Below are 25,482 nucleotides of genomic sequence, written 5' to 3' on the forward strand. Positions count from 1 at the left end.
TACTGTGCCTGGTTGTAAGTAGCCCATTGGTCAGTTAGGGTTTATGGATATTTGGAGGTGGGTCACCTGATGGGCCCTTTCTAGTTGCCACTGCTCAAGCCTGTGTGCCTGAAGGCGGCCTCTGCAGTAGGGACTGGTAAATGAATGTTAATACAGGACCCATTACTGCTACTTTTTTATGTGCAAAAGGTCATTGACATTGTCCATATGTTGTGTGTTGTCTTTATGTGTACTAAAATGGAGCCAAAAGAGAGGGTCATATTAGGTCATTCACATGTGGCCTCTGCCCTAAAACCAGTTTCCTCCGCCACAGGGCTTCCTGCCTCAGATTTCTGGAACCAATTTCACTGACTGAAAAGGCACCAAGGGTCTTATTTCTCCTTTCTCAGCCTTAGTACATTCATCTCTGCAGTGGTGATAAGACTTCTCTGAGGGCGCCTGGGTGGCTCAGTTGGTTAAGCGACTGCCTTTGGCTCAGGTCACGATCCTGGAGTCCTAGGATCGAGTCCTGCATTGGACTCCCCGCTCGGCGGAGCGTCTGCTTCTCCCTCTGACCCTCCCCCCTCTCAATCTCTCTCTCATTCTTTCTCTCTCAAATAAATCTTTTTTTAAAAGATTTTATTTATTTATAAAAAAAAATTCTCTGAGCTACGTGGGATGATGTAAAGCCTTTCCTGTGTATTTTCTATGTTTAAGTTACTTGGAATCTAGCCCCGCATATTACGGGCAGGGTGTTAAGTCTGTGTCAGGGGTAATCTCCACTCCTGCCCCGAGTGTTTACTGTGTCTCGCCCACCAGCCCATGACTTGTGAGCACGGTGCAGATGGCCGCACCCGCATTTAAGGAACCTTTTGTAAGCTCTCCCCCAGTGACTAAAGCAATGTGGTGTTTCAGCCGTTTTCCCTCCTTCCTCTGCCAGCCATGTACAACGCCTGCAGGGACGTGGAGGCCCCCTCCAGTAATGACAAAGCCCTGGGGCTCCTGTGTGGGAAGGACGCCGAAGCCTGCAATGCTACCAACTGGATCGAGTACATGTTCAATAAGGACAACGGCCAGGCGCCTTTCACCATCACACCCATTTTCTCAGGTAGACTTCCAAGTTTGGCGCATTTATGATGTGGCTTTCAAGCCCAGGAACCTTAATCTGCAACAGGAAGATAAACAAATTCAGATAACTAGTTCCTGGACTTTGCCTCCAGTGAGAGAGGTAACTAGAACATTCTCTCCCCAACCCCTGGTTAATTTAGGGGTTGGCAGTGAGCACGGAGGAGGAGGAATTGCCTTCAGGTGCTGCTACCCAATTGAAAGAATGAGCCTGGGTTTTTGTTTTGTATTTTTTAAAAAAGGCCAGAGCATTAGGCCTTTTAATTAAGGAGCCCCACAATCCTGTTAGACTCACTCCTCGATGGAGGTTTACCATGGAATGTGGGGTACTCCAATCTCAGGGACTTGTGCCCGAAGTTATTGGAAGGAACTCAGACTTTTACAGGACAAGGCAGCAAAACATCTTGTGATCAAATGGAAGCCTCTGATCCTTTTTGCTCTGACGGTGGTGGTCCGTGTGTCATCAGTGTGCTCTGTCACTGGGTTTCAATATCATTGAATGCAAACTGTGTCATTTGTTTTACTGAGCTATTCACTCAAGCCCATCCTCCCTGCAGATCTTCCGGCCCATGGGATGGAGCCCATGAACAATGCCACCAAGGGCTGTGATGAGTCTGTGGACGAAGTCACGGGGCCGTGCAGCTGCCAGGACTGCTCAGCCGTGTGTGGCCCCAAGCCCCAGCCACCGCCCACTCCGGCTCCCTGGAGACTCTTGGGCCTGGACGCCATGTACGTCGTCATGTGGACCACCTACATGGTGTTCTTGCTCGTGTTTTTTGGAGCATTTTTTGCCGTGTGGTGCTACAGGTGAGCAGTTATGTGATCCCCAGGGTGAGAAGAGCAAGGTGATCCAAGTGGCACTTCCAGCTTTTGCCTGGCAGTCCTTGATTAATTAAATCAAGAAACAAGCATCACGTGAATACGCTCCATGATTGCTTATGTCCTATAGTTAATTAGTAAGCAGTCAAAGACCTGGTTAGACATTTGAACATTTGAAGTTGGTTTCATTGATTTATTCAAAACGAGTGAGTTTTATTTTTTTTAAGGTTTTATTTATTTATTTGACAGAGAGACACAGTGAGAGAGGGAACACAAGCAGAGGGAGTGGGAGAGGGAGAAGCAGGCTTCCTGCGAGCAGGGAGCCCGCTGCGGGGCTCGATCCCAGGGCCCCGGGATCATGACCTGAGCCGAAGGCAGACGTTTAACCGACTGAGCCACCCAGGCACCCGCGATAAGTGATTTTTAAAGCACTGTGCATAACCCACCCATTCTTTAACAGAAAGTCTTCAGAGCTGAATCTGATTCAAAGCTAATTAAATGCAGTACTGTCTGCAGTCCTTTTAGATATTCGCATCTTGATTAGGAAGTACATTTGCTTTAACTTTTTGTTTTGAAATAATGTTAGACTTACCAGGAAGGTGCAAAAATAGAATTTATATGCATCCTTTATGCAGCTTCCCCTAATGTTAGGAACTTACGTCACTCGCAGTATGTAATTACCAGAAACACAAAAATGACGGTGTAGTAGTATTAGCTAAAGCACACACTTTGTTCAGATATCACCAGGAAAACCTTCCTCTGCTGCCCTTGTTCTCTTTAGGACCCCTCTCCACATTCACCTGTTCATTACTTTCCCCCAGTGCGTGACGGATTTTCTGGAATTTTTTTATGACCTTGACACTTTTGCTGAGTACTGGGCAGTTATTTTGTAGAATGTCCCTCAGGCTTTATCTGATCAGATCTTTATCTGATCTCATGATCAGATTGAGGTTCTGTGTTTGTGACAAGAGTATCAGAGAAGTGATGCGTCTCTGTCAGCGTCTCGTTTCGTGGCTACACAATCTCGGTAGGTCTCTGCACTGGTGATACTAACTTTGGTTACTGGGGGACGAGGGTGTCTGCTGGGTTTTTCTCCTGTAGAACTGCGGCTTCTCCCTTTGGAGTTGATCAATATCTTAAGGGAGATAGGTTAAAACTGGGCTGATACCTTGTTTCTCCTAAAACTGTCCACTGATTGTAGCATCCACTGGTGGCTCTTTTTTTTTTTTTTTTTATTCATTTGCGAGAGAGACAGAGAACAAGCAGGGGGAGAGGCAGAGGGAGAGGGAGAAGCAGACTCCCTGCTGAGCAAGGAGCCCGATGCGGGACTCGATCCCAGGACCCTGGGATCATGACCTGAGCCGAAGGCAGAGGCTTAACCATCTGAGCCACCCAGGCGCCCTCCACTGGTGGCTCTTGTCTGCAGTGGTTACTACTGTGGTGTTTGCGTGATGGTGGTTTGGTGGTTTGGTTGTATTTCTTCTACCTTTACGAGTTGGACTTACTCTGTACACACAGTTATCCTTCCTGCTCTACTTCATTATTGATTCAATTATATTTATATCATGGACTTTTTTTTTTTTTTTAGTTTTGTCGGCTCTACGCAACACTGTCCTTTGTTTTGTTGCTCAGATTTTTCCAGTTTTAACCATTGAGAGCGCCTTCTGGTTGACTCCTGTGTTTTGTTTTGTTTTGTTTTTAACATGCCCCACCTTTCTCAAGCGTGTACTTAGTTTCTGGAATCACAAGATGTTCCAGACTCATCTTGTATTTTCCCTGCCCCAGCCCTGGAATCCACCTCTTCCACAGGGAGCCATGGTTCCCTGTGTTGTAGACTGATGCAGACTGATGTTATACTCTAGGCACTAGGTATGCAAATTGCCGCTGCAGCGTAGTGTTCGCTGCTTTTAAAGGACCTAAAGTTTTAAACCTAAATGAAGGCTACAAGGTGAAACTATCCTTTATTAATCTGTTTTTTAAAATACCTTCTTCGGTACGCCTGGGTGGTGCAGTCGGTTAAGCATCTGACTCTTGATTTTGGCTCAGGTCGTGATCCTCAGGGTCGTGAAATCAAGCCCCGCATCGGGCTCCGCCCTCAGTGTGGAGTCTGCTTAAGTTTCTCTCCCTCTGCCCCTCCCCCGTCTCTGTGCTCACGCTTTCTCTTGCACTTTCTCTCTCAGATAAATAAATCCTCCCAAAAAAAATACCTTCTTAAATTTTCTCCTGAGACTGGTGAGCAGGACAAGAGCAAGGGAACCTGTGGGTAGTGGGGAGGCAGCGGCTCAGGGGGAAGAGGACCGAATGAGGAAGTAAGCTTTTAATGGGGTTGCAGGACTGTTAGAAAAACAGCCTCATTATGTCGGAGGTCCACTGATACTACTTACGTGCTTTTATTTTTCAGAAAGCACTATTTTGTCTCCGAGTACACGCCCATTGATAGCAACATCGCTTTCTCTGTAAATGCCAGTGACAAAGGTAGGTGCATCTGTACTTACACGGTTAGGAGTGTGTGGGCTCGAGTGTTGGTTTCCTCCACAAGTGTCTGTGCCCCGGTTCTGGGCCAGGCAGTGTGCTCATGTCAAGGACACGGTTGTGATCCAGACAGACTGGTCCTGGCTGGGCTGGCACACAGAAACAAGTACTGAGTAACCATAGTAGGATACTTAGGCACGGGGGTTAAGAGCTGGGGTGTTGGGGGGCTGGTGGAACAAGCAGAGAACAGGTGTAGCCACAAAGCTGGATGGGAACCGCTGTGGACAGAGTGCTCAGAGCACTGTGCCCCTGAGCGAGCATCGTTCCTTGGGCGGGTGGGGACGGCTGTCACAGTGGGCAGGCAAGCAGGGTGGCTTCCTGAGCAGGTAGGTGCTGAGGGTCGGGGTGGGGGGGATCCCGTGCCACCCCCGCTGCAGGCACAGTGCCTGCGCATGTGGCAGTAGCTAACGCTTTCCCTGTTCCGACTTTCAGGAATGGCTTGGCTCTTAACCTCCATCCTCCCTTCCTCTCCCGCTCTTCCAGGGGAGGCGTCCTGCTGCGACGCACTCGGTGCGGCATTCGAGGGCTATCTGAGGCGGCTCTTCTCCCAGTGGGGCTCTTTCTGCATCCGAAACCCAGACTGCATCATCATCTTCTCCCTGGCCTTCATTGCCGCCTGTTCGTCAGGCCTGGTGTTTGTCCGGGTCACCACCAACCCAGTGGACCTGTGGTCCGCCCCCGGCAGCCAGGCGCGCCTGGAGAAAGAATACTTTGACACACACTTTGGGCCCTTCTTCCGCACGGAGCAGCTCATCATCCAGGCCCCCAACACCAGTGTGCACACTTACCAGCCGTACCCCTCAGGATCCGATGTGCCCTTCGGGCCCCCGCTCGACATAGGGATCTTGCACCAGGTAATGTGCTCTTAGCAGAAATCAGTCCCAGGAGCCCAAGGGTGTGCTAACTGGCTTTTCCATGTGGACCAGTTCTACCTGATGTCAGAATGAGGCTGAACGTAGTGGGAAAGCTTGAAAATCTCAACAGTGAAAAAGGAAAGGTGTTTTTCGTTTACTTTTTCAAGAAAGTAAACAGTGGATTTTGAACTTAATGAGAAATTGACTGTAGGCTGCTTGTGTATTTACTTCATATAGCAGGGCTGGCTTCTTTCTTGAAATTGAGACGAACATTTCTCTATTGAAGCAGAATGTATAATTTACCTTAGTAAATTTTTCCCTTGGTAATTGAAAAGTAATGTGCCAGGACCCCAAGGAATGAAGCCTCTTATGCTGTGCTGGGGGTCCAGGAAGGAGCTACTGCTGACCCCCCTGCAGGAATGAATTTATCATTGCCTGAATGTGGGCCCCAGCCTGCCTTTGGTAAGATGTGCATTCGGAATGAGATCCATCCCGTTCTCTTACAGAGGCCTTGAAGCTTTCCCATTTTCCCTGGTCACACTTGCCCTGGAGAACTCTATCTATGGAGGGAAGGGGGGATGTTTGTGTGTCCTGCACTGAGTTCTGTCCTGGTGACAGACAGTGTCCCCTCCCACCTCTCGGACGCCTCTCAGCAGGGTCTCTCTCCCAGCTAGCTGTCTCTAAGAAGGGGGCTCCTGGTGCTGTCAGACATGTTACCACAGCACGTCTTAGTCCTCTCCCTTGCGTGAGGAAGCATTTTCCCCAAATACTTTTTATCTTCTGACCTGTCAGGGCAATAATTAGTCACAATCTGAGAGAAATCTGATGTGTTTCTGGATTTGTTTTTAAAATCTTCAGGTCCTGGACTTACAAACCACCATTGAAAACATCACTGCATTTTATAACAACGAGACCGTGACACTTGAAGACATCTGCGTGGCCCCCCTCTCACCCTATAACAAGAACTGCACCATTATGAGCGTGTTAAATTACTTCCAGAACAGCCATTCCATGCTGGACCACAAAATAGGCGATGACTTCTTTGTGTATGCCGATTACCACACGCACTTGCTATACTGTGTACGGTACGTGGCGGGAGATGTTCATTCATTCATCCCACTGACCTGGGAGCACTTGCTGTCGCTACACACTGTTGTTGGTGCCAGAGACCCGGCAGCAAGCACACAGCATGTCCATGCTCCGCGAAGCACACGTTTGAATGCAGGGAGACTGACACTGAATAAATAGATGCATGCTCGTGCCAGGTAGAGATGAGAGCTTTGGAGAAGTTAAGCCCGGCAAGGAGATGAGTGCAGTGGGGGTGTGCCGCTTTAGATGGAGTGGACACCTGCTCACACGGAAAGGAGAGGAGGGAACCTGTGAATATTGGAGGGAAAAGTGTTCCAAGTACACAGGCAGCAAGTACAAAGGTCCTGGGGTGGGAGTGTTCATAGTGTATAAACTGAGCCTTTAACTCATGCCTGGAATGATAACACATAGATGCATCTGCCATACCACCAGTGGTATCATAGTACAAAAACAGAAGCCTGTAGTGCTTTTTCTTGTCTTAAAAATATGAATTTATACCATGATATCAAATTGTTTTTAAAATGTTGGGGCACCTGGGTGGCTCAGTCTGTTAAGCTTCCGGCTCTTGGTTTAGGTCAGGTCATGATCTTGGGGTTGTGAGAACAAGCCTCACGTCAGGCTCCACATTCAGCGTGGAGTCTGCTGGAGATTCTCTTCCTTTCCCTCCGCCCCTCTTACGCATTCATGTACACACTCTCTCTCTCTCTCTCTCTCTCTCTCTCTCTCAAAAATAACGAAAATGTGCAGTGTCCCCTTGAGAAGTGAGGGTAGGATTGGTGTGCAGTTCAGACTGGAGGATGCTGAAGCGGCTTCGCATTGGAGGCCCATCTAGCTGGGCAGGCTGCGGTTATCATTTGCATTAGTCACAGTGCTTGGTGACTGTGACGTGATGTTTAGGTCTGTGCCCGTGGCGGGGAGAGCAGCCTGCACTTGATAGGCCTGCTGTCGCTGAGTGCCCTCACGTGGCCTGGAGACATTTGTTCAGCCAGTCAAACAGCCACTATGGCTGTTGGGTCACTTTGGGGACAGAGAAATTATTACTTGTCATTTTTTTGAAAAAGATTTTTTGTTTATTTTAGAGAGGACAAGAGTGTACACGCGAGTCAGGGGAGGTGCAGAGAGAGAGACTCTTTCGAGCAGACTCCCCGCTGAGCGTGGAGCCAGACATTGGGCTCGATCCCACAACCCTGAGATCATGACCTGAGCCAAAGCCAGGAGTTGGATGCTCAGCCGACTGAGCCATCCAGTGCCCCTATTCCTTGTCATTTTTGAGTGTGCTGTCAACTAACCACATCTCTGGAGCCAGCCACTCTGACATCTCGTCTGATCTGGTGGCCTTAAGCTCTGTTCTGTTTTTGTTACTGGGATGTGATCTTGAGGTACTTAGGCTGCATTTGCTCTATTTCATAAAACAGTAACGGTATGCCCGTATACGCTAAACCAGCGTTCTCCACAGGATAGATGGTACAGGGCGGCCATGGGCAGTTTGAAAATTGAAAAATTAATATTCTTCAATTTTTATATTTAAAGGGAAAAGCTGTTTACTTCCTGTCTTACAAAATGGAAGTCAACAAAATTTTGGCAGAGAGGATGATGCAGGAGACTAGTGTTTTATCTGAGGGGAGATGGGTTCAGGTCGGTGCAGAAATGCTGCTGTGGGCCACTTCGCTCCCACCGGCAGATCTTTGTTTGCTCTTCTGTGTCTCTGGCTCTCACCTCCCTCCCCAGCTTTTCGTCGGCTTTTCCCCCAGAGGTCCTGCGGGCCTGGCAAACCCGCACCCAGAACCAAGCACGGACCTCCTTCTTCCCCCGTATCCCCTGTATTGTGTGATGGCACCAACATCTACCAGTAACTCCAACTCGAGGCTGTATCTCTGCATCCTTCCTCATCCTCACCTCCCTTTATGTAATTCTTATGGATTTTAGCCTCTGGATGAGCTCTCAAATCCATGATGTGGTGGCAGGGCCCCATGTGTGGGCTGATGGGACTTGGCTTCTGGTTGCGGCCCTGCAGCCTGTTTGCCCCACGCGGGTGGCCTGACCTCCAGTCGGAGCCCATCAGCCACGGGCTCTGAAGGGCCAAGCTTCGGGTCATCTGTGAGAACCGTCCTGAGTGCCCAGCAGAGGTCTGGCTCAGGATGTGCTCTGGAATGCTGGTCCCCCCACTGGCTGTCTTCATGGCACCACCCTTGCCTGGACCCTTGCACGAACCTGACTGGTCTGTGGGCTTTTGCTTCCCTTTCCGCCCCACTCCTAGACCTTCTTCCATTTTACCACCTGAGTTATCTGTGTAAAACAGCTCATGACACCCTTTTCCCCCAGGTCTCTAATTGCTCCCCAGTGTCTGAAGGGTAATAATCCAAGCCATGCAGCAGGGCACTTAATCCTTTTGTTCATTGTCTGTCCCTCACCCTTTCCAGCCCTGTCCCTTCCCTCAGAAGTCCTCCCCTTCGTAGGCGCCCCGTGCTCTAGACAGGACTTGGTGTGGCTCCTCACACGGCCATCTTGTTGCTCTCTTCTCCCACGTCCCTGTTCTCGTTCTTTCTTCTCTTCCCATGTTGCGGTTGTAAGAGCACCCTCACCCCCCCCCCTGCCCGGGTGAAGCCCCCCCAGCCTTAGAGACCTGCTTCCATACAGCCTCCCCTTTTTGGTGGCAGTCTTCTGTGTGTGTTAGCTGCTGCCTCGTCTGCGCCGTGCACCGCGTGAGCTCTGTTCCCGTGTGCGCCGTGCGCTGTGCCATACCGACCGCATCGTGCTGGGTTGGCCTGCCTCTGGCTCAGTGAGTCTGGCTCCCAGAGTCAAGTGCTGGACCGCATTACTCACCTAAGGAACCACAGGGCCCACGTGGTGCTTAGGATATCATCGGCGTCTTTAACTGTTTGTTGTGTAAATGTTTAGGTCTCTGTGATGTCTTGAGGCTTGTTTCTAACTGGGAGGTGTTTTCTAAACCACTTCGCAGGGCTCCTGCCTCTCTGAATGATACCAGTTTGCTCCATGATCCTTGCCTGGGTACGTTTGGTGGGCCAGTGTTCCCGTGGCTTGTGTTAGGAGGCTATGACGGTAAGTAAGAGAAGCTTCTGCTTTTCCTATTAGATAAAGTAGTCTTGGTTCTGTCACTAAGAGTCAAGTGGTAATTACCCCAAGTGTAGGCTTGCTTTGGGCTTTGGCTTTGGATTTTCTTCTGGGTTTAAAAGAAGTAGATGATGCACACTTTGGGAAGCTGTCAAAAGCCAAGGATTTTTCACCAGAATATTGCAATTGTGCACCTCCACATAACTCATTGTTCAATTTCAAGGAGTTCAGGGAACCCTTAGGGAGTCCGTGGACCTCAGGTTAAGAACATCTGTGGGGCACGTGGGTGCCTCAGTCAGTTAAGTGTCTGCCTTCGGGATTGAGCCCCGTGTCAGGCTCCCTACTCAGAGAGCCTGCTTCTCCCTTTTTCTCTGCCTGCCAGTCACCCTGCTTGTGCTCTCACGCTCTCAAATAAAATCTTAAAAAACAACAACAACAAAAAACTGTGATGGGAGTGATATAATAAGGTGAGATATGGGAAAAAAGAAACAAAGTTGTTCTGTGTTTTCTTCCTAAACCAGTTGGTTAAGAATTGAGACACTTCTGTAGGGGGCGGGGGGGCAGTGGGTTTGCTCTTTGCTGGTTGATTCCTGTAGCACCTAGAACAGACTGTACCAGGTATGGTGGGGCCGTGATTCAGGTGACACCTTTGGCATCAGAAGCCTAATTAGAGGCAGCTCAACAGGTTTTTCTCCAGCTCAAGGAAGAGGCCAATTAGATGTTGTTCTCCTCACCCAGTAGGAGGGGATAAGTCCTATCTATATTTAAATTTTACTCTGCCTCATAAAATGCCACTTCTGATCCGTGGGGAAAAGATGGTGTCACCAACTGGTGAGCCACAACCATCAAAATTAAATTTGATCTCTACCTTATTCCATCCACATAAACTCCAGATGTGTCAAAAACAGATGTATAAGAAGTGAAGCTGTTAAAGATCTAGAAGAAAATACAGGAGGAATTTTCAGAAATAATTTTAAAATGGAGAAGGCATTTTCTAAGTGAGGCACAAAAAACCCAGAAGCCACAAAAGGAAACATTGATGAATTTGACTACATAAGAATTTAAAATTCCTATGTGGAAATGAAGCATCATAAACTTTAAAAAAAAGGGGGGGGCAACTAAACCAGAGGGGGACTAAAAACAGTACACATAATGGATAGCGTGTCCTTAATATATAAAGGGCTCTTGTGAAGAAAAGACAAGACCAGCAACCCAGAAGAAAAGTAGGCAAAGCCATATGAAAGTTAACAAAAGAACAAATACACAGGGCTATTCATTATATGGGGGAAATGCCTAACCTCACTCCTAGATAGTGAAATGCACCTCACTTCAGTCTTTGTACCTAACACAGGGGCAAAGACCTAAGAGTTTGATAAACCCTCTGTGGGCGAACGTGATAGGGACCCCATCGTTGGCAGGAGTGTAAATGGTTCCTAGAATGTAAGCTCCAGGAAGGCAGGGATTTTCCTCTTTTGTTCACTGATACATATCCAGAGTACCTAACGTAATTAATGCCTGGCACGAAGCAAGACCTCAGTAAATGTCTTGCTGAATAAAGAAATGAAAAAGAGGATAGCCTCTTTGAAGGGCAGTTTGGGGGAATTTATCAAAATTACAATTGCACATACCTTTTGATTCAGTGCTTGTACTTACAAGAATTGATTCTCCAAATACGTACTTTACACATGAAAAGTATTTCCCAGGTTATTCTTTGTAGTACTTTTGTGTATAATTTTAAAAATTGCAAAAATGTCCATCATCTGGAGATTGGTTAAATTATACTAGAAAATAAGATACAGCAGGAAAAAAGAAGCTCTTTATGTCCTAAAATGGAACCATCTCCAAGATACAAATTAAAAAACGTAATGTGCAGAACAGCGTGTGGCTAGTCAGTTGGGCGTCTGCCTTCGGCTCAGGTCATGATCCCGGGGTCCTGGGATCGAGTCCCGCATCGGGCTCCCTGCTCCGCGGGGAGCCTGCTTCTCCCTCTGCCTGCCGCTCCCCCTGCTTGTGCACGTGCGTGCGTGCTCTCTCTCACAAATAAATGAATGAAATCTTTAAAACTGTATGTGTATATTAAACTATATAAATATTTATAGAAAACTGTATATTTAAAAAAAAACAAAGGAAAGGTCAAGAATATGTGTGTTTGCTTGAGCATGCATGGAGTGTTTCTGGAAATAGTTCAGATGGTGGGGAAGAGAACTAAGCGTAGAACGGACTGGGGAAGGGGAGTCTACAGGGATCGCCCTCCTGCTTGAAGTCTTTACCATGCGCAGGCTACATGGTTAAAAAAAGAAGTTACTCATCCTGAGTGAAACTGCCCATGTCAGATTCTAGAACATCCTTTCTATTCCGTAGCTGAGCTGCACAGACACTGCGTCAGTGAACAGGTTTTTGTTCTTAGAGCATAGACTGCAGCCCCCATGAGAAACCAGTCACCTCGTGGTCTCGGGCTTTTCCGTCATGTTTATCTAATTTTCTGCCTGCTTCTCATCTTCTGGATGTCCCGTTTTTCCCATTCTAGATCAAAACTACAATAATGCCACAGCGCTTGTGATTACCTTTCCTGTCAATAATTACTACAACGATACAGAGAAGCTCCAGAGGGCCCAGGCCTGGGAGAAAGAGTGAGTTGCTGTCTTTGTTCTGTGGGAAGCTGGGCGCTAACAGCATGCACTGAAACTTCGTTCAGCTAAATTAACCAACAGCAGATCTGAGTCATTTTTTTCCCACTTGGTACTAATGATGCTAAGAAAAAAGTCTGTAAGACAGTTCATCCATAAACGTTGTGTGACTAGATAATCCCTGCACAGGAATGCGAAAGTCTACCTCGCGTGCACCACCCCTCTCTCACAGCAAGCCGCCGGGAGCAAGCTGGGTGCACATTAGTAAGGGACACGCACGGTAGGAAATCCTGCGGTCACTAAAGATAGGTGAATAGATGATTCCAGATGAAGGACATAAAAGCTGCATTCAGCGTGTCTAGGGAAATATATGTCCATCCCTAGAAAAATCTCAAGCACGGGCCCCGGGAAATCGTTAATCGTTAACCCTGGAACCCCTAGAGCATAGGACAGAGAGCTGAGGAGGACAGAACACTTTGACCCTTTATACCTTGCAGTGCTTTTTGTTTTAACAGCTTTGTTGGAATATGAATCCCATACCAGACATTTCACCCAATTAAAGAGTGATCCAGTAGCTTTTAGTGTATTCATTGATATGCACACATATCACAGTGAATTTGAGAACTTTTTTGTTTTTTAATCTCAAGAAGAAACCCCATCTTCTTTAGCTCCCACCCCCCATCCTCACCCTCCCACCTCCCAGCCCTGCGCACCCATTGATCTGCTTTCCGTCTCCGTATGATACTGTATTCTGGACATTTACATGAATGGAAGCATATACGTGGACTCCTGTGTCTGGCTTCTTTCACGTAGCGTGTTTCCAAGGTTCACCCAAGTTACAGCATGTATCAGTACCTCATTCCTTTTTATGGCTGCATAATGTTTCATCCTGGGGATATGCCTCATTTTTATCCATCATTAGCTGATGCACATTTGGGTGGTTCCTACCTTTTGGCCATTATGAATAATGTCTCTGTAAGACATTCATATACACGTTTTTGTGTGAACTTTAATACGTTTCCATTTCTCTTGGATATATACCTAGGAGTAGAATTGCTGGGTCATATGGTAACTCTTTGAAGAATTGCCAGATTATTTTCCACTGTGGCTGCACCGTTTTACACTCACAGCAGCCTGTGTGAGGGGCCCTGTTTCTCCACATCCTCGTGAACACTTTTTATGTGACCCTTTGGTTCTGGCCATCCTAGTGGGTGTGAGGTGGTATCTCAGTGTGGTTTTCATTTGCATTTCCCTGATGGCTCCTGATTTCAAGCATCTTTTCTTGTGCTTGCTGGCCATCCATAGAACTCTTCCTATCCTTTGTCCATTTTTAACTGAACTATCTGTATTTTTACTGTTAAATTATAAGAGTTCTTATATGTTCTACAAGTCTACTGTCACTTATATGATTTCCAGGCATTTGTTCCCAGTTTCTTTGTTTTGTTCTGTTTTCTCACTGGTGCCCACTGAAGCACAAGTTTTTAGTTTTAAAGTCCCATTTTTTAGTTTTTTCTTTCGTCGCTCAAACTTTTGGTGACCTATCTGAGAAACTATGGCTCGATCCAAGGACATGGCAACTTATGCCTGTGTCTGCGGAGGATTTTAGAGTCCTAGCTATCACATTTAGGTCTTTGATCCACGTGAGTTCATTTTTTCATGTAGTGTGCTACCCACATGATCCCGGGCCATTTGTTGAGCAGATGACTCTTTCTGTCATTGGATAGTCTTGCCGCCTTGTCGACAATTAGGTGACCACAGACCCATGGTTCCTTTTGAGACTCTTAGTTGTGTTCCTTTGATCTGTTTGCCGATCCTTACGCTGGTACCACACTGTCCTGATTACTGTCATTTTGTAGAAAGTGTGGAATCGAGAAGTGTGTGTCCTCCTCCTTTGTTCTTCTTGAAAAAGAAGGGTTTGGGGCGCCTGGGTGGCTCAGTCGGTTGGGCGACTGCCTTCGGCTCAGGTCATGACCCTGGAGTCCCGGGATCACGTCCCGCATCGGGCTCCCTGCTCGGCCGGGAGTCTGCTTCTCTCTCTGACCCTCTTCCCTCTCGTGCGCTCTCTCTCTCATTCTCTGTCTCTCAAATAAAATCTTTAAAAAAAAAGAGAAAGAAAAAGAAGGGTTTGGCTCTTCTGGGCCCCTTTCAATTCCAAATGTGAATTTCAGAATTAGCGTATCTTTCTATGAAGAAGTCAGCTGGGTTTCTGATAGGGATTGCGCTGAATTTGTAAATCAGCTTTTAAAAGTTTGTTCCACGAGTATATATCTTTATTATATGCTTCATTTAGAAATACTTTTTATTTATTTTTTTGAAAGATTTTATTTTTATTTATTTGACAGAGAGACCCAGCGAGAGAGGGAACACAAGCAGGGGGAGTGGGAGAGGGAGAAGCAGGCTTCCCGCGGAGCAGGGAGCCCGATGCGGGGCTCGATCCCAGGACCCTGGGATCATGACCTGAGCCGAGGGCAGATGCTTAACAACTGAGCCACCCAGGCGCCCCTAGAAATCCTTTTTAGTAAAAAAGAAATGAGACCATGAACGAACTTTTTTTTTCTTTAAATTTTTTTTTATTGTTATGTCAACTTTTTTTCTTTTTAATGGAATGCTTCATGAATTTGCTTGTCATCTTTACGCAGGACCCATGCTAATCTTCTCTGTATCGTTCCAATTTTAGTATATGTGTTGCCAAAGCCAGCACCACGAGCCAATTTTTAAACTTGTCCTCAACTGGTTTCAAGTGATAGAAACTTCAGCATGTCTGGAACTTTGTAATCTGGGGTTGTCTCACCTTCTGGTCTCTAGTGTCAAAAATCCTAATACAGGGTACAGGTTAAGTAAGCATGGCTTTTGTGTCCTAGAGGTTGGGAAGACGTTTCTCACTTAGCTGTCACTAAGTTTTAACTAAGAATATAAAATTTGTTGACTCTTCTAGGTTTATTAATTTTGTGAAAAACTACAAGAATCCAAATCTGACCATTTCTTTCACTACTGAGCGAAGTATTGAGGATGAACTGAATCGTGAGAGTAACGGTGATGTCTTCACGGTTCTGATCAGCTATGCCGTCATGTTTCTGTACATTTCCATAGCCTTGGGCCACATCAAAAGCTGTAGCAGGTTTCTAGTAAGTGGTGTGTGTGTGTGTGTGTGTGTGTAGGAGAAAAATGGCAATGCACAGCATGATATCATATTTTTGCCTCTACTTTTTTGCGGGGGTGGAGTGGGTGGAAGGGCAGAGAGAGAGAGAAAAAAGAAAATCCTGAGCAGGCTCTACGCCCAGCTGGAGCCTGACATTCGATCTCATGACCCTGAGATCATGACCTGAGCCAAAAATCAAGAGTCAGATGCTTAACCAACCGAGCCACCCAGGCACCCCTGCCTCTACTTAGTTAATACTAAATCATTAGGTTCAAAACTGGTTTACATTCCCCTGTTTTCATTGTATGTAATATTTTCTATTTCCTGCATGTGTTTTCTTCAGTTCCAAATTTTTGGTTTATTTTAAACTTAAAATTTATTCCCCACAATCCAGTTTTTCCTAATTTGGCTACATCATCACCTAAGAATTGAAACCCATAAAACATGTTGCTTGCTAGGGAAGACCTAGAACACTTTTCATAGCTTTTCTCAAACTCGGAGAGGACGTTTTTTTTTAACTCAAATCGGCTACACCCAAAAAAAGGTAAAATGAGGACCTTTTAGTCATAGGACAGATGACAGTCTGACGATTTGTCTTTGTTTCATGTCTTAGGTGGATTCTAAAATCTCCCTTGGCGTCGCCGGGATCCTCATTGTGTTGAGTTCAGTGGCGTGCTCATTGGGGATCTTCAGCTACATTGGGATCCCCCTCACCCTCATTGTGATCGAAGTCATCCCATTCCTGGTGCTGGCTGTCGGGGTGGACAACATCTTCATTTTGGTCCAGACCTACCAGGTATGTTTTCACAGTCTCGCAGAGCTTGCCATCGGCCCAAGTAGTGGGCTCTATTAATGGCTGTCGCGCTCCACGCAGAGTACTTGTGAGTGTGGACGGTGAGACAGCTTTGTTTCCTATTCTCTATGTTGCTGATTGGTGTCCATAACTTGTTTGGGACATTCTGAGACCAAGAAGTTCATCCTTCTCTTTGTTTGGAGAAATAGGTATAAAGTGAGAATTGTGTTTTTAAAGATTTTTTTTTTTTTTTTTAATTCAAGAGAGAGAGAGAGAGTGCAGAGACAAGCAGGCTCCATGCCCGACTCAGCTCAGTCCCAGGACCCTGAGATCATGACCTGAGCTGAAACCAGGAGTCAGACACTTTACTGACTGAGCCACCCTGGTGCCCTGAGAATTCAGTTTTAAGTATGTGTGCAAGAAGGGCTTGCATGCTTGTGAAAAATATTTTGGATACAGCAGTTATTAAAATGAGTCTCCAATAGTGTAGAAGAATCAAAGATCTGTCAGAGATGCCACTAAAAAGATAGGGCAGCATAGGACCTGCTGATGTAGAAAATGGTCTCAATCATGATTTTTTCTCCCCTGGTCGCCTTACTTGGAGACTCAGTGGCACAGAAGAGTGTCACTTAATGGTCCAGCCACCTGCAGCCTGCGTTCTGTGTATTTTCCTGATAAGATGATCCAGGCTTCCCTTGAGCCTCTCACCTGTTTCCTATCTTGGGGAGGGGGGAGGGGGAAGGGATTAGTGATTACCCTGGATGGGTTATCATGACAAGTTTCAGTCCCGCATCAAAGTTTATCTACGATAAGTAGAAGCTCCTAATCATTTTTCATTACCATTGAGTTAACACAAAGCAACAAAGAAGCAAAGAGATGGCATTGTCATTTAGAAATGTTAATGGCCCAGGGCGCCTAGGTGACTCAGTCCTTAAGCATCTGCCTTCCGGCTCAGGTCGTGATCCCAGGGTCCTGGTGCTAGGAGGGAAGCCGGCTTCTCCTCCTCCTTCCTCTCCCGCGGCTTGTGTTCCTTCTGTCACTGTCTCTCTCTCTTCAAATAAATCTTTAAAAAAAAAAAAAAAAGAAATGTTAATGGATGTTAATGGCCCGTGTTTTGTTTTTTGTTTTTTTAAGCGCGATGAACGTCTTCAAGGAGAAACTCTGGATCAACAGCTGGGCAGGGTCCTGGGCGAAGTGGCTCCTAGTATGCTCCTGTCATCCTTTTCAGAGGCTGTAGCGTTTTTCTTAGGTAATTACTCTCCGAATTCCACCAATCCCACCGTTTTCTGGGCCTGGGGGTAGAAGGATCTGTATGGGTATCTGAATATGTCCCTTTGTGTTGCTTCCTTGTTTGAGCTTTGATCTGTAATCAGAAAATATCAGAATGGACCACAAGAAAAATTAGTGGCAGTATCTGGGGTATCATTTTGGAAGTGTCCGCTTTTCTTTTTTCTTAGAGCGGGGAGGAGCAGAGGGGGAGAGAGGCTCTTAAGCAGGCTCTCCGCCCAGCGCAGAGCCTGATGCGGCGCCCCATCTCACGACCCCGAGATCATGACCTGAGCTGAAATCAGGAGTCGGCTGCCCGACTAACTGAGGCCACCCAGTGGCCCTCGTCTTTCTCATGTTGTTTCATGACAGTGTGGATGTTGGGGTCCGGGCTGACAGAGAACCTAGAACTCCTCTGCCGCTTCCCCTTTTTGGCACCCGTGGCAAATGGGGGTCTTTGAAAACGGCATTCCCACATCCCCACAGGAGCCTTGCCAACACCGCACTCTGAGCGGAGTCCACAGGCAGAGACAGTCTTCCTCAGTCCACACAAGTCCTCGGGGAAGCAGCCTCATTAACGAGCCCAGGTCCTTGGACCTCACCTCACTACAAGGAGCCAGAATAAGCTGGAACAAAACCCAGCGCTTCCTCTCCTTGCTCTGGAGAAATCACCACGCCGCCTCCCTAGTAGGGCTGTCTGCCCCCGGCTGCGGTGTGGCAACAGTAGGCCGAGAAAGCCGAGTGCGTCTCCGGAGCGGGAGGCCGGGTCAGAGACGCTGGCGGTGGGCTGCCGGCTCTCACAGGGCCGCTCGGCAGAGGCGGCGGGCTTTCAGAACAGGCGCGTGCCCGGCGGAGGGTCCGCCTTTGCACAAAGCAGCGCGCTTTCACCTGTGGTCCTTACACTTCCTCTTGATGGATACAGTGCAGAAAAAGTTATTTTCTCTCGTTTTCTCATCAGAAAATGTGTTGATACTAGCAACCCATACTGTGCCTCAAGCCTGGAGTGACTGAAGGGGGACCGGAGGAGCAGGGAGCTCAGGTCTAAAAAAGGCAGTTACATGTTACTGGCCAGGTGCTGCTAGGTTCAGTTTGTTGTGTGTGTGTGTGTGTGTGTTTTTTTAAGTGAAGCTGTGAATCTAGATTTTTGTGTTGAGTCTCCTTGTTAAGTATTGGCTACATTTTTTTTTTTTTAAAGATTTTAAAGAGAAAGAACGAGTGGTAGGGAGCGGCAGAAGCGGGGGTAGAGAGAGAAGCAGGCTTCCCGCCGAGCAGGGAGCCCGATGCGGGGCTCGATCCCAGGACCCTGGGATCATGACCTGAGCCAAAGGCAGCCGCTTAACCAACTGAGCCACCCAGGCGCCCTAATATTGGCTACCTTTTTAAGAAATGTTTTTTTCATCCTAAATGTGGACCATACAGGATACATCTGGCCTGTGGGCTGCTAGTTTGCAGTTTCTGGGTGTTAACCCGGTACTTCTGACTGGGAGCACCCTCATCTGATTGTAATGGAAGTGGGAGACTAATACTGTTGATCTAATAGCAGATGGAAAATACTGCTCTCCAGAGCAAAGCATAGAAGGTGCAAGAAGAAATGACCGATACTGATGGTGCTGAAAGTTTAATGTGCATAGATTTGTCTTGGAGAGCCTGTTATATACAGTTGAATTGGGTGTGAATTCCCACTGTACTGATGAAGTAGGCTAAGGGGAGAGCTCAGGAACCTACGTTTTTACCTCCCCAAGTGGTTCCGGTGCTGATACCATTTTGCAAAACACCGGGTGTATGGGCTCTTTGAGTTCTGGTGTGACACCCCCAGACTTGGGCGGCATTCCTCTGTGGGGGTGTGGGAAGCGCGGGTCTTCTCGTGGCTTCAGTCCATTCTGGCTCCTTGCGTTGCTGTGTACACATGAGTGTAAGACTCGCACAGGGTCCCCTGCTGTAAGTGGAAGTGACCGGGCAGCTTCTCTCCCCCTGCAGGAGCCTTGTCAAAGATGCCAGCCGTTCACACTTTCTCCCTGTTTGCCGGGATGGCCGTCCTCATTGACTTCCTGCTTCAGATTACCTGTTTCGTGAGTCTCTTGGGGTTAGACATTAAGCGTCAAGAGGTAAGTTGTTGTCAGGATGACAGTCTGTTTACAGTCTGGAATCAAAGTGAGGCGGCAGGAGGGTGTCACCTTTGTTCCTCTTTGTCCTCTCAGAAAAATCGCCTGGACATCCTTTGCTGTGTCAGAGGCTCTGAAGATGGAACTGGCATCCAGGCCTCAGAAAGCTGCTTGTTTCGGTTCTTCAGAAACTCCTATTCTCCTCTTCTACTTAAGGATTGGATGCGACCAATTGTGGTCTGAGTTTGTGGTTCTCCTCATTTTTCTCCCAAAAACAGATTTGTCACATGCCTTCTAAGAAATCAGCTTGGGTGGGGCACCTGGGTGGCTCAGTCGGTTAAACTTCTGACTCGATGATTTCAGCTCAGGTCATGATCTCAGGGTCCTGGGATCGAGCCCCTTGTCAGGCTCAGTGTGGATTCTGCTTGTCCCTCTCCCTCTGCCTTCCCCCCTGCTCGCCCACATACTTCTTTCTAAAATAAATAAATAAAATCTTGAAAAAAGAAAGTGTGGGAAGGAGATTCTGACAGCTGTTAAGTATATATATGAAATGCAAAAGCAAATATGTACAAGTATATAAAATATTTTTCCAGCTAGCTTTTAGCAGTCAATATAAGCAAGTTTTTATTTTGAAGTAATTACAGATTCATAGAAAGTCAGGAAGATAGTACAGAGAGGACCCAGGTGCCCCTTACCCAGCTTCTTCCTGTGGTCTTACACAATTGTAGTTGAGCGTCAAAACCAGGGATTTGACGTGGGCACAGTGTGTGTGTCTAGTTCCGAGTCCCTTTATCACATGTGCAAGCTGCAGGAACCACCACTGCAGTGGATATACAGAACCGTCCTGTCACAACACTCTCCTTACGCTGCCCGTCTATAGTGCCATGAGCCCCCCCAACACGCACACACCACCCACCGTCCCGAGTCCCCAGCAGCCGTGCAGGAGCTTTTTGTAGTTGATACACTGCATGTAGCCACCAGTGATAACCTATCACTTCTCAGTGACTAAAAGAAGATGTATTAGTCTCCAGTAGTGGTAAAGTAATAGTAATACATAACATCTCATGAACACTTAATATTGGGTATTGTGCTAAATATTGGGTACAATGCTGAATCTGGATTATCCCCAGATTTTCTCGTGTAATCCACAAAACTTCTGTTACACATCTTTTATTTTTCCTGTTTTACTGATGAGGAAGTAGAAGCTGAGAGAGGTTTAGTGACTTCTCAGGGTCACTCAAATCCTGGAGGCAGGATTTGAACCCAGGCTGTTTGACTAGATACTATGATCTCAGCCACTATCCCCTACTCTCTAACATGGAGTGTAAACTTTTCAATTGCGAAAAGTCCTGTTTGTTTTTTTTAAAGATTTTTATTTATTTATTTATTTGAGAGAGAGAGAGAGAGACAGCATGAGAGGGGATAGGGTCAGAGGGAGAAGCAGGCTCCCCGCTGAGCCGGGAGCCTGATGTGGGACTCGATCCCAGGACTCCGGGATCATGACCTGAGCCGAAGGCAGTCGCTTAACCAACTGAGCCACCCAGGTGCCCAGAAAAGTCCTGTTTTTAACGTGTGGAAGATCTTATCTATGTTCTTAAGCTCTAATACACGCAGTGTAGACACTGTCTTTACAACTCACTTTTCATTCCAGATAGCGGTATTTGTGGGTGTCCTGTCATTCAGTATCGCGGTCCTGAACAAAGTGGAAATTGGATTGGATCAGTCTCTTTCAATGCCCGATGTAAGCTGCTTTCTCTTTGATCTTGTGTAGCCAATGGTGTGAATAAATTTTCCCAATCTTGCATGCAGTTATTCCAGGCCAATGCCTGCTTCTAATTGCACATGCTGCAGGTTCCCCCAGGTGACAAGAACCGCCACAGAGCTCAGCAGTGGGGGCCGTCTTTGCATTTGGGACTCTCGTGGGGCGGGGGGCAGCTGGAGAAATAGAACAGCAAGCCTTCTACCTCGTAGGGTGCCCTCCTGATGGTGGGCCAGCCAGAGAAGCACCTTGGGTGCAGGGAGGGTGAGGAGCAGGGAACCGGCTGGGGAGGGGATCCGTATCTGGGCTGGGGCCGTCTCGACCAGCAGCATCCCAGTGCGGTCTTCATCCTTAGCCATTTTCCCCTCACTTTGACATCGGCAGCACGTTCCTACCTTGTCCTGTTCTCTGATCATTCTTTCAGGACTCCTACATGCTGGATTACTTCAGGTCCCTCAAATACCTGCATGCGGGTCCACCTGTGTACTTCGTCCTGGAGGAGGGGCACGACTACACCTCTCTGAGAGGGCAGAACATGGTGTGCGGGGGCATGGGCTGCAATAACGACTCCCTGGTGCAGCAGATCTTCACCGCGGCCCAGCTGGACAACTAGTCAGTACCGCCTGGCGTTCTTGTCCTGTAGCGGAGGCTGCCGGAAGGGGCCCTCGGCCACCGTCCGCGTGGGCCTGTTTCTCACTAAAAATAGATTTGCTAGAAAATGTGTTGCTCAAAATCATGCTAACTCTAGCTTTACCTCAGCAAAAGCTTTAAAAGGACTAACTGAGGGTGGGGGGATGGGTTAGCCTGGGGATGGGTATTAAAGAGGGCACATTCTGAATGGAGCACTGAGTATCATATGCAAACATGAATCATGGAACACTACCTCAAAAACTGATGTATGGTGATTCACATAACAATAAAAATTATTTAAAAAAAAATAAAAGGACTAACTGACCAGCTCCCATCTTGAAGGGTTTTCCCTTTTTTTTTTTTTTTTTTAGATTTTATTTATTTATTTGACACACACAGAGAGATAGCGAGAGAGAGAGCGAGCGAGAGAGCACAAGTAGGGGGAGCGGCCGGCAGAGGGAGAAGCAGGCTTCCTGCATGAGCAGGGAGCCCGATGTGGGGCTCGATCCCAGGACCCTAGGATCATGACCTGAGCTGAAGGCAGCGGTTTAACCAACCGAGCCACCCAGGCGCCCCGATCTTGAAGGGTTTTCCATTAAGTGGTGATGAAATCTGTCCTTTGCGCAGCAGTGTAACATCTAGAAAAAGCAGTTAGGTTTCGAGAAAAAGGACTGAATCTGGAAACATCCCCCCCCGCCCCCCCCGCCACCGTGGAGCAACTCAGTAACTTCTCCCTCCTTCTTGCTAGTACCCGAATAGGCTTTGCGCCCTCGTCCTGGATCGATGATTATTTTGATTGGGTCAAGCCTCAGTCTTCTTGCTGTAGAGTCTACAACAGCACAGATCGTTTCTGCAACGCTTCAGGTACTTTCATCTCCTTTTCCAGATCTTTCCCTTTTCTCTGAAGACTTGTGACATTATAATTTAAAACTGATTGGCATTTCACCTGTTTCTACCGGCACCGGTCCCGTTTCCTTGGTCACCATCCCTCTCCTCAGCCGTGCTCTCTGAAGGGTGTCGTGGTGTTCTGTCTCCCTCCACCCCCCACCACAAGGCTGCAGGCCAAACACAGTCCTGGTCAGGGGACTCTGGTTTTCAGAGTCTTCGGGGTTCTCCCAACACCACTAATGGAGTCCCTTGGTTAGGGTCTGGCTGCAGCATCTCACAGGGGTCCTTCCCTTTGTTAATCACTATTGCCCTACAGTTTTGTTAGGAGTGTTGAGGTTGTCCTCGAATTTTCTCGATAAAAACACGGAAGCCTTGGACTCCGATAATACCAGCTGAGGTCATCCCCCAGGGAAGGCAGCCTACTTCAGGGAAGAAAGTTTGTACAGCCTGCCTCAGATGAAGATGGACTCTCAGATGTATTAGACTGTGAAAATCACGTGTGTTGGAAGCTTTGGCGTCAGGAAAAAGATTAGGGAAATTTCCCTCAGATCTTTAAATGTTTGAAAATAAAATCTGGAGCCTCGTTCTTCTCACCTCGGCCCCTCCTGTGTCTTTGCTAGTGGTTGACCCTGCCTGCATCCGCTGCAGACCTCTGACCCCGGAGGGCAAACAGAGGCCTCAAGGTGAAGACTTCATGAGATTCCTGCCCATGTTCCTTTCTGATAACCCAAACCCCAAGTGCGGCAAAGGGTAAGTGCCATTGAGCTGTGCGGAGAGGCGCCCCGTTGCGGTTATTTTGCGCAGGACGGCTAGCAGAGGGCTGGGGTGGCGGCAGCTGTCTGGGAGAGGTCCCTCTCTTCCCCTCCCCACCCTGCCCCGATCTTCTGTGGGAGCAGAAAAACTTCAAACACCCATGAGGAGAGCGTCTCCTCATCTCACGCTGGTTTCACCCTGGCTCGAGCGTGTGTCCCGCCCTCGGGGCTCCGGGTCCTGGCCCCCGGCCACGTGAATGGCTGCGGAGCGCTGTGCCGGCGTCTAGCAGGGCAGGAGGGGAGCAGGGATGCGCGGCGTCTCAGAACGCGTTCACGTCCGTCTCAGGGACGGCTCCTCGGCTCGGTCACGTCACCCCGGATCGAGGTTTGGGTTCTTGCAGCCCCGCCGTTCTTACCAGCCTGTCTGGCTGTGAGGTTATGGGCTGTGTCACGCCCTCACCCCATCGAGCCGGGCAGCCAGTTAGCCAGGGACACAGGACGTCTGGGCCCAGAAATAGGGAAGATGCCTGGAGGCCTGGGGTGGGATGATTCAGAACCTCTGGTAGGAGGAAGCGTGTCCACACGTATGTTAGGTAAAGCCTGGACTTGCCCGTTTTCCCTAAGAGTATAGAACTCGACCAGAATCCCATCAGTCAGTCATGTATATCCTGGCCGTGCTTGGAGACCCACACTTGGTACCGAGGAAGGACAGTGCCTAAAAATAAAAATGAATCTTGCAGCTTGGTCTGCTTGTTGACTGAACGCTTTGGCCTACATAAAACAAATCCAAGTACATTCAGCTTTTAGGAAAACAACAGCCACCACTTACAGGAAGCCTCCTACGTGCCCACCTCATCACTCTTGCCACACAGCCCCTGAGGAGGTGGCAAAGGACACCGCAGCCCAGATGCAGTCCCTTTGCCCAGGGTTCCGTGGCCAGTACGTGGCAGGGCCGAGACCCGTCTCACAGCCATGGACTCGGGGCCCTTGTCCTTTCCCTCCTGTGACACAACAGTGCTGAGCAGTCACTGTAGGAAGACACAGATATGGGAACGAGCACCTGTGCACGCAAACAACCAAAAGCACTATAGAAAAGCCAGCGTGAGAGAGGATGAGCCAGAACCCCACCGTCCCCTCTCGGGGGGCCTTCCCTGTCCCTGAAATCTAGAGCTCGTGTGCCTCTGAGCCCGGGGTCGGGTGATTCCACTTGGCCTTGCGTGCCCGGGTTCTGCGGGGACTTTCTGAGGCCTCTGACACCACCGAGTCTTCCCGTAGGGGACATGCTGCTTACAGTTCAGCCGTTAACATCCTCGGCAACGACACAGGTGTCGGAGCCACGTACTTCATGACCTACCACACTGTGCTTCAGACCTCTGCTGACTTCACTGACGCCATGAGCAAAGCCATCCTCATCACCAGGAACATCACCACAACCATGGGCCTCGAAGGAAGTGGTTACCGTGTGTTCCCGTACAGGTAGTGTGAATTTTATAAGCGAGGTGTCCTGGGTTAGGGCCCACATCCCGCCCCTGGTGGGATGCTGACCCTTGGCTTTCGTTCTGACACCTTCTCCATCATGAGCACGAGCAAAGAATATCAAGGGAAGTAGCATCTGGGTGAAGGAAGGCCAGGGTCTGGAGCACCCACCAAGGTCTGAGTGCCGGACCCACAAAATTTGGTCTCTGGGCTGAAGCTCACAATCTGAAGAAGACACGCACCGAAACAGCCCTGGGGCGGGAGGGCGCAGTACCGGGGGACCGGGCTTCACTGAGCGGGCGGAGCGGACATTCCCGCCCGGTAGGCACCGGCTGCCCCTGACTGCAGATTAGCTGGGACCAGTGTCTTTATGGAGGTTTTTCAGTTTTGTTTGTTGGGGTTTTCTCCTATAAAGTATTTTAAGAGATACGAAATTTGGAAACTATTAAAAAGTAGAAGAAACAGGTGGTTTTTTCCCCACCCCTGTGATCTTGCTTAAAGGGGTTCAGACCCATTCTTGACAGGAGGACAGCCTGTTTTTCTGTGGAAGAAGTTCTCAGAATGGGTGTCCTAATTCCAG

At 48.2% G+C, this 25,482-nt stretch overlaps 1 protein-coding gene and 1 non-coding gene across 2 annotated transcripts in view; one reads left to right on the plus strand and one right to left on the minus strand.

The window, feature by feature from the left end:
* Positions 1-25,482, plus strand: part of NPC1 (NPC intracellular cholesterol transporter 1) — a 48,661-nt gene that overhangs the window by 19,377 nt on the left and 3,802 nt on the right. Inside the window, exons 5-21 of the mRNA XM_028098151.2 lie at positions 920-1,087; positions 1,662-1,911; positions 4,325-4,398; positions 4,939-5,309; positions 6,168-6,394; positions 9,358-9,458; positions 11,998-12,100; positions 15,033-15,222; positions 15,850-16,032; positions 17,164-17,278; positions 19,273-19,400; positions 19,494-19,634; positions 21,049-21,138; positions 21,581-21,768; positions 22,535-22,650; positions 23,295-23,424; positions 24,702-24,902. Of these exons, the coding sequence (XP_027953952.1) occupies positions 920-1,087; positions 1,662-1,911; positions 4,325-4,398; positions 4,939-5,309; positions 6,168-6,394; positions 9,358-9,458; positions 11,998-12,100; positions 15,033-15,222; positions 15,850-16,032; positions 17,164-17,278; positions 19,273-19,400; positions 19,494-19,634; positions 21,049-21,138; positions 21,581-21,768; positions 22,535-22,650; positions 23,295-23,424; positions 24,702-24,902 (2,776 nt within the window). The remainder of the gene's footprint in view (positions 1-919; positions 1,088-1,661; positions 1,912-4,324; positions 4,399-4,938; positions 5,310-6,167; positions 6,395-9,357; positions 9,459-11,997; positions 12,101-15,032; positions 15,223-15,849; positions 16,033-17,163; positions 17,279-19,272; positions 19,401-19,493; positions 19,635-21,048; positions 21,139-21,580; positions 21,769-22,534; positions 22,651-23,294; positions 23,425-24,701; positions 24,903-25,482) is intronic.
* LOC114205127 (U6 spliceosomal RNA) lies at positions 14,692-14,798 on the minus strand. Its single transcript, XR_003608327.1, has one exon. It is a non-coding gene; the product is annotated as a U6 spliceosomal RNA (small nuclear RNA).

Source organism: Eumetopias jubatus, unplaced genomic scaffold (genome assembly GCF_037043125.1).
Source record: "Eumetopias jubatus isolate StellerSeaLion01/CBP00866 unplaced genomic scaffold, mEumJub1_p1.0 scaffold_16, whole genome shotgun sequence".
NCBI classification, from domain to species: domain Eukaryota; kingdom Metazoa; phylum Chordata; class Mammalia; order Carnivora; family Otariidae; genus Eumetopias; species Eumetopias jubatus.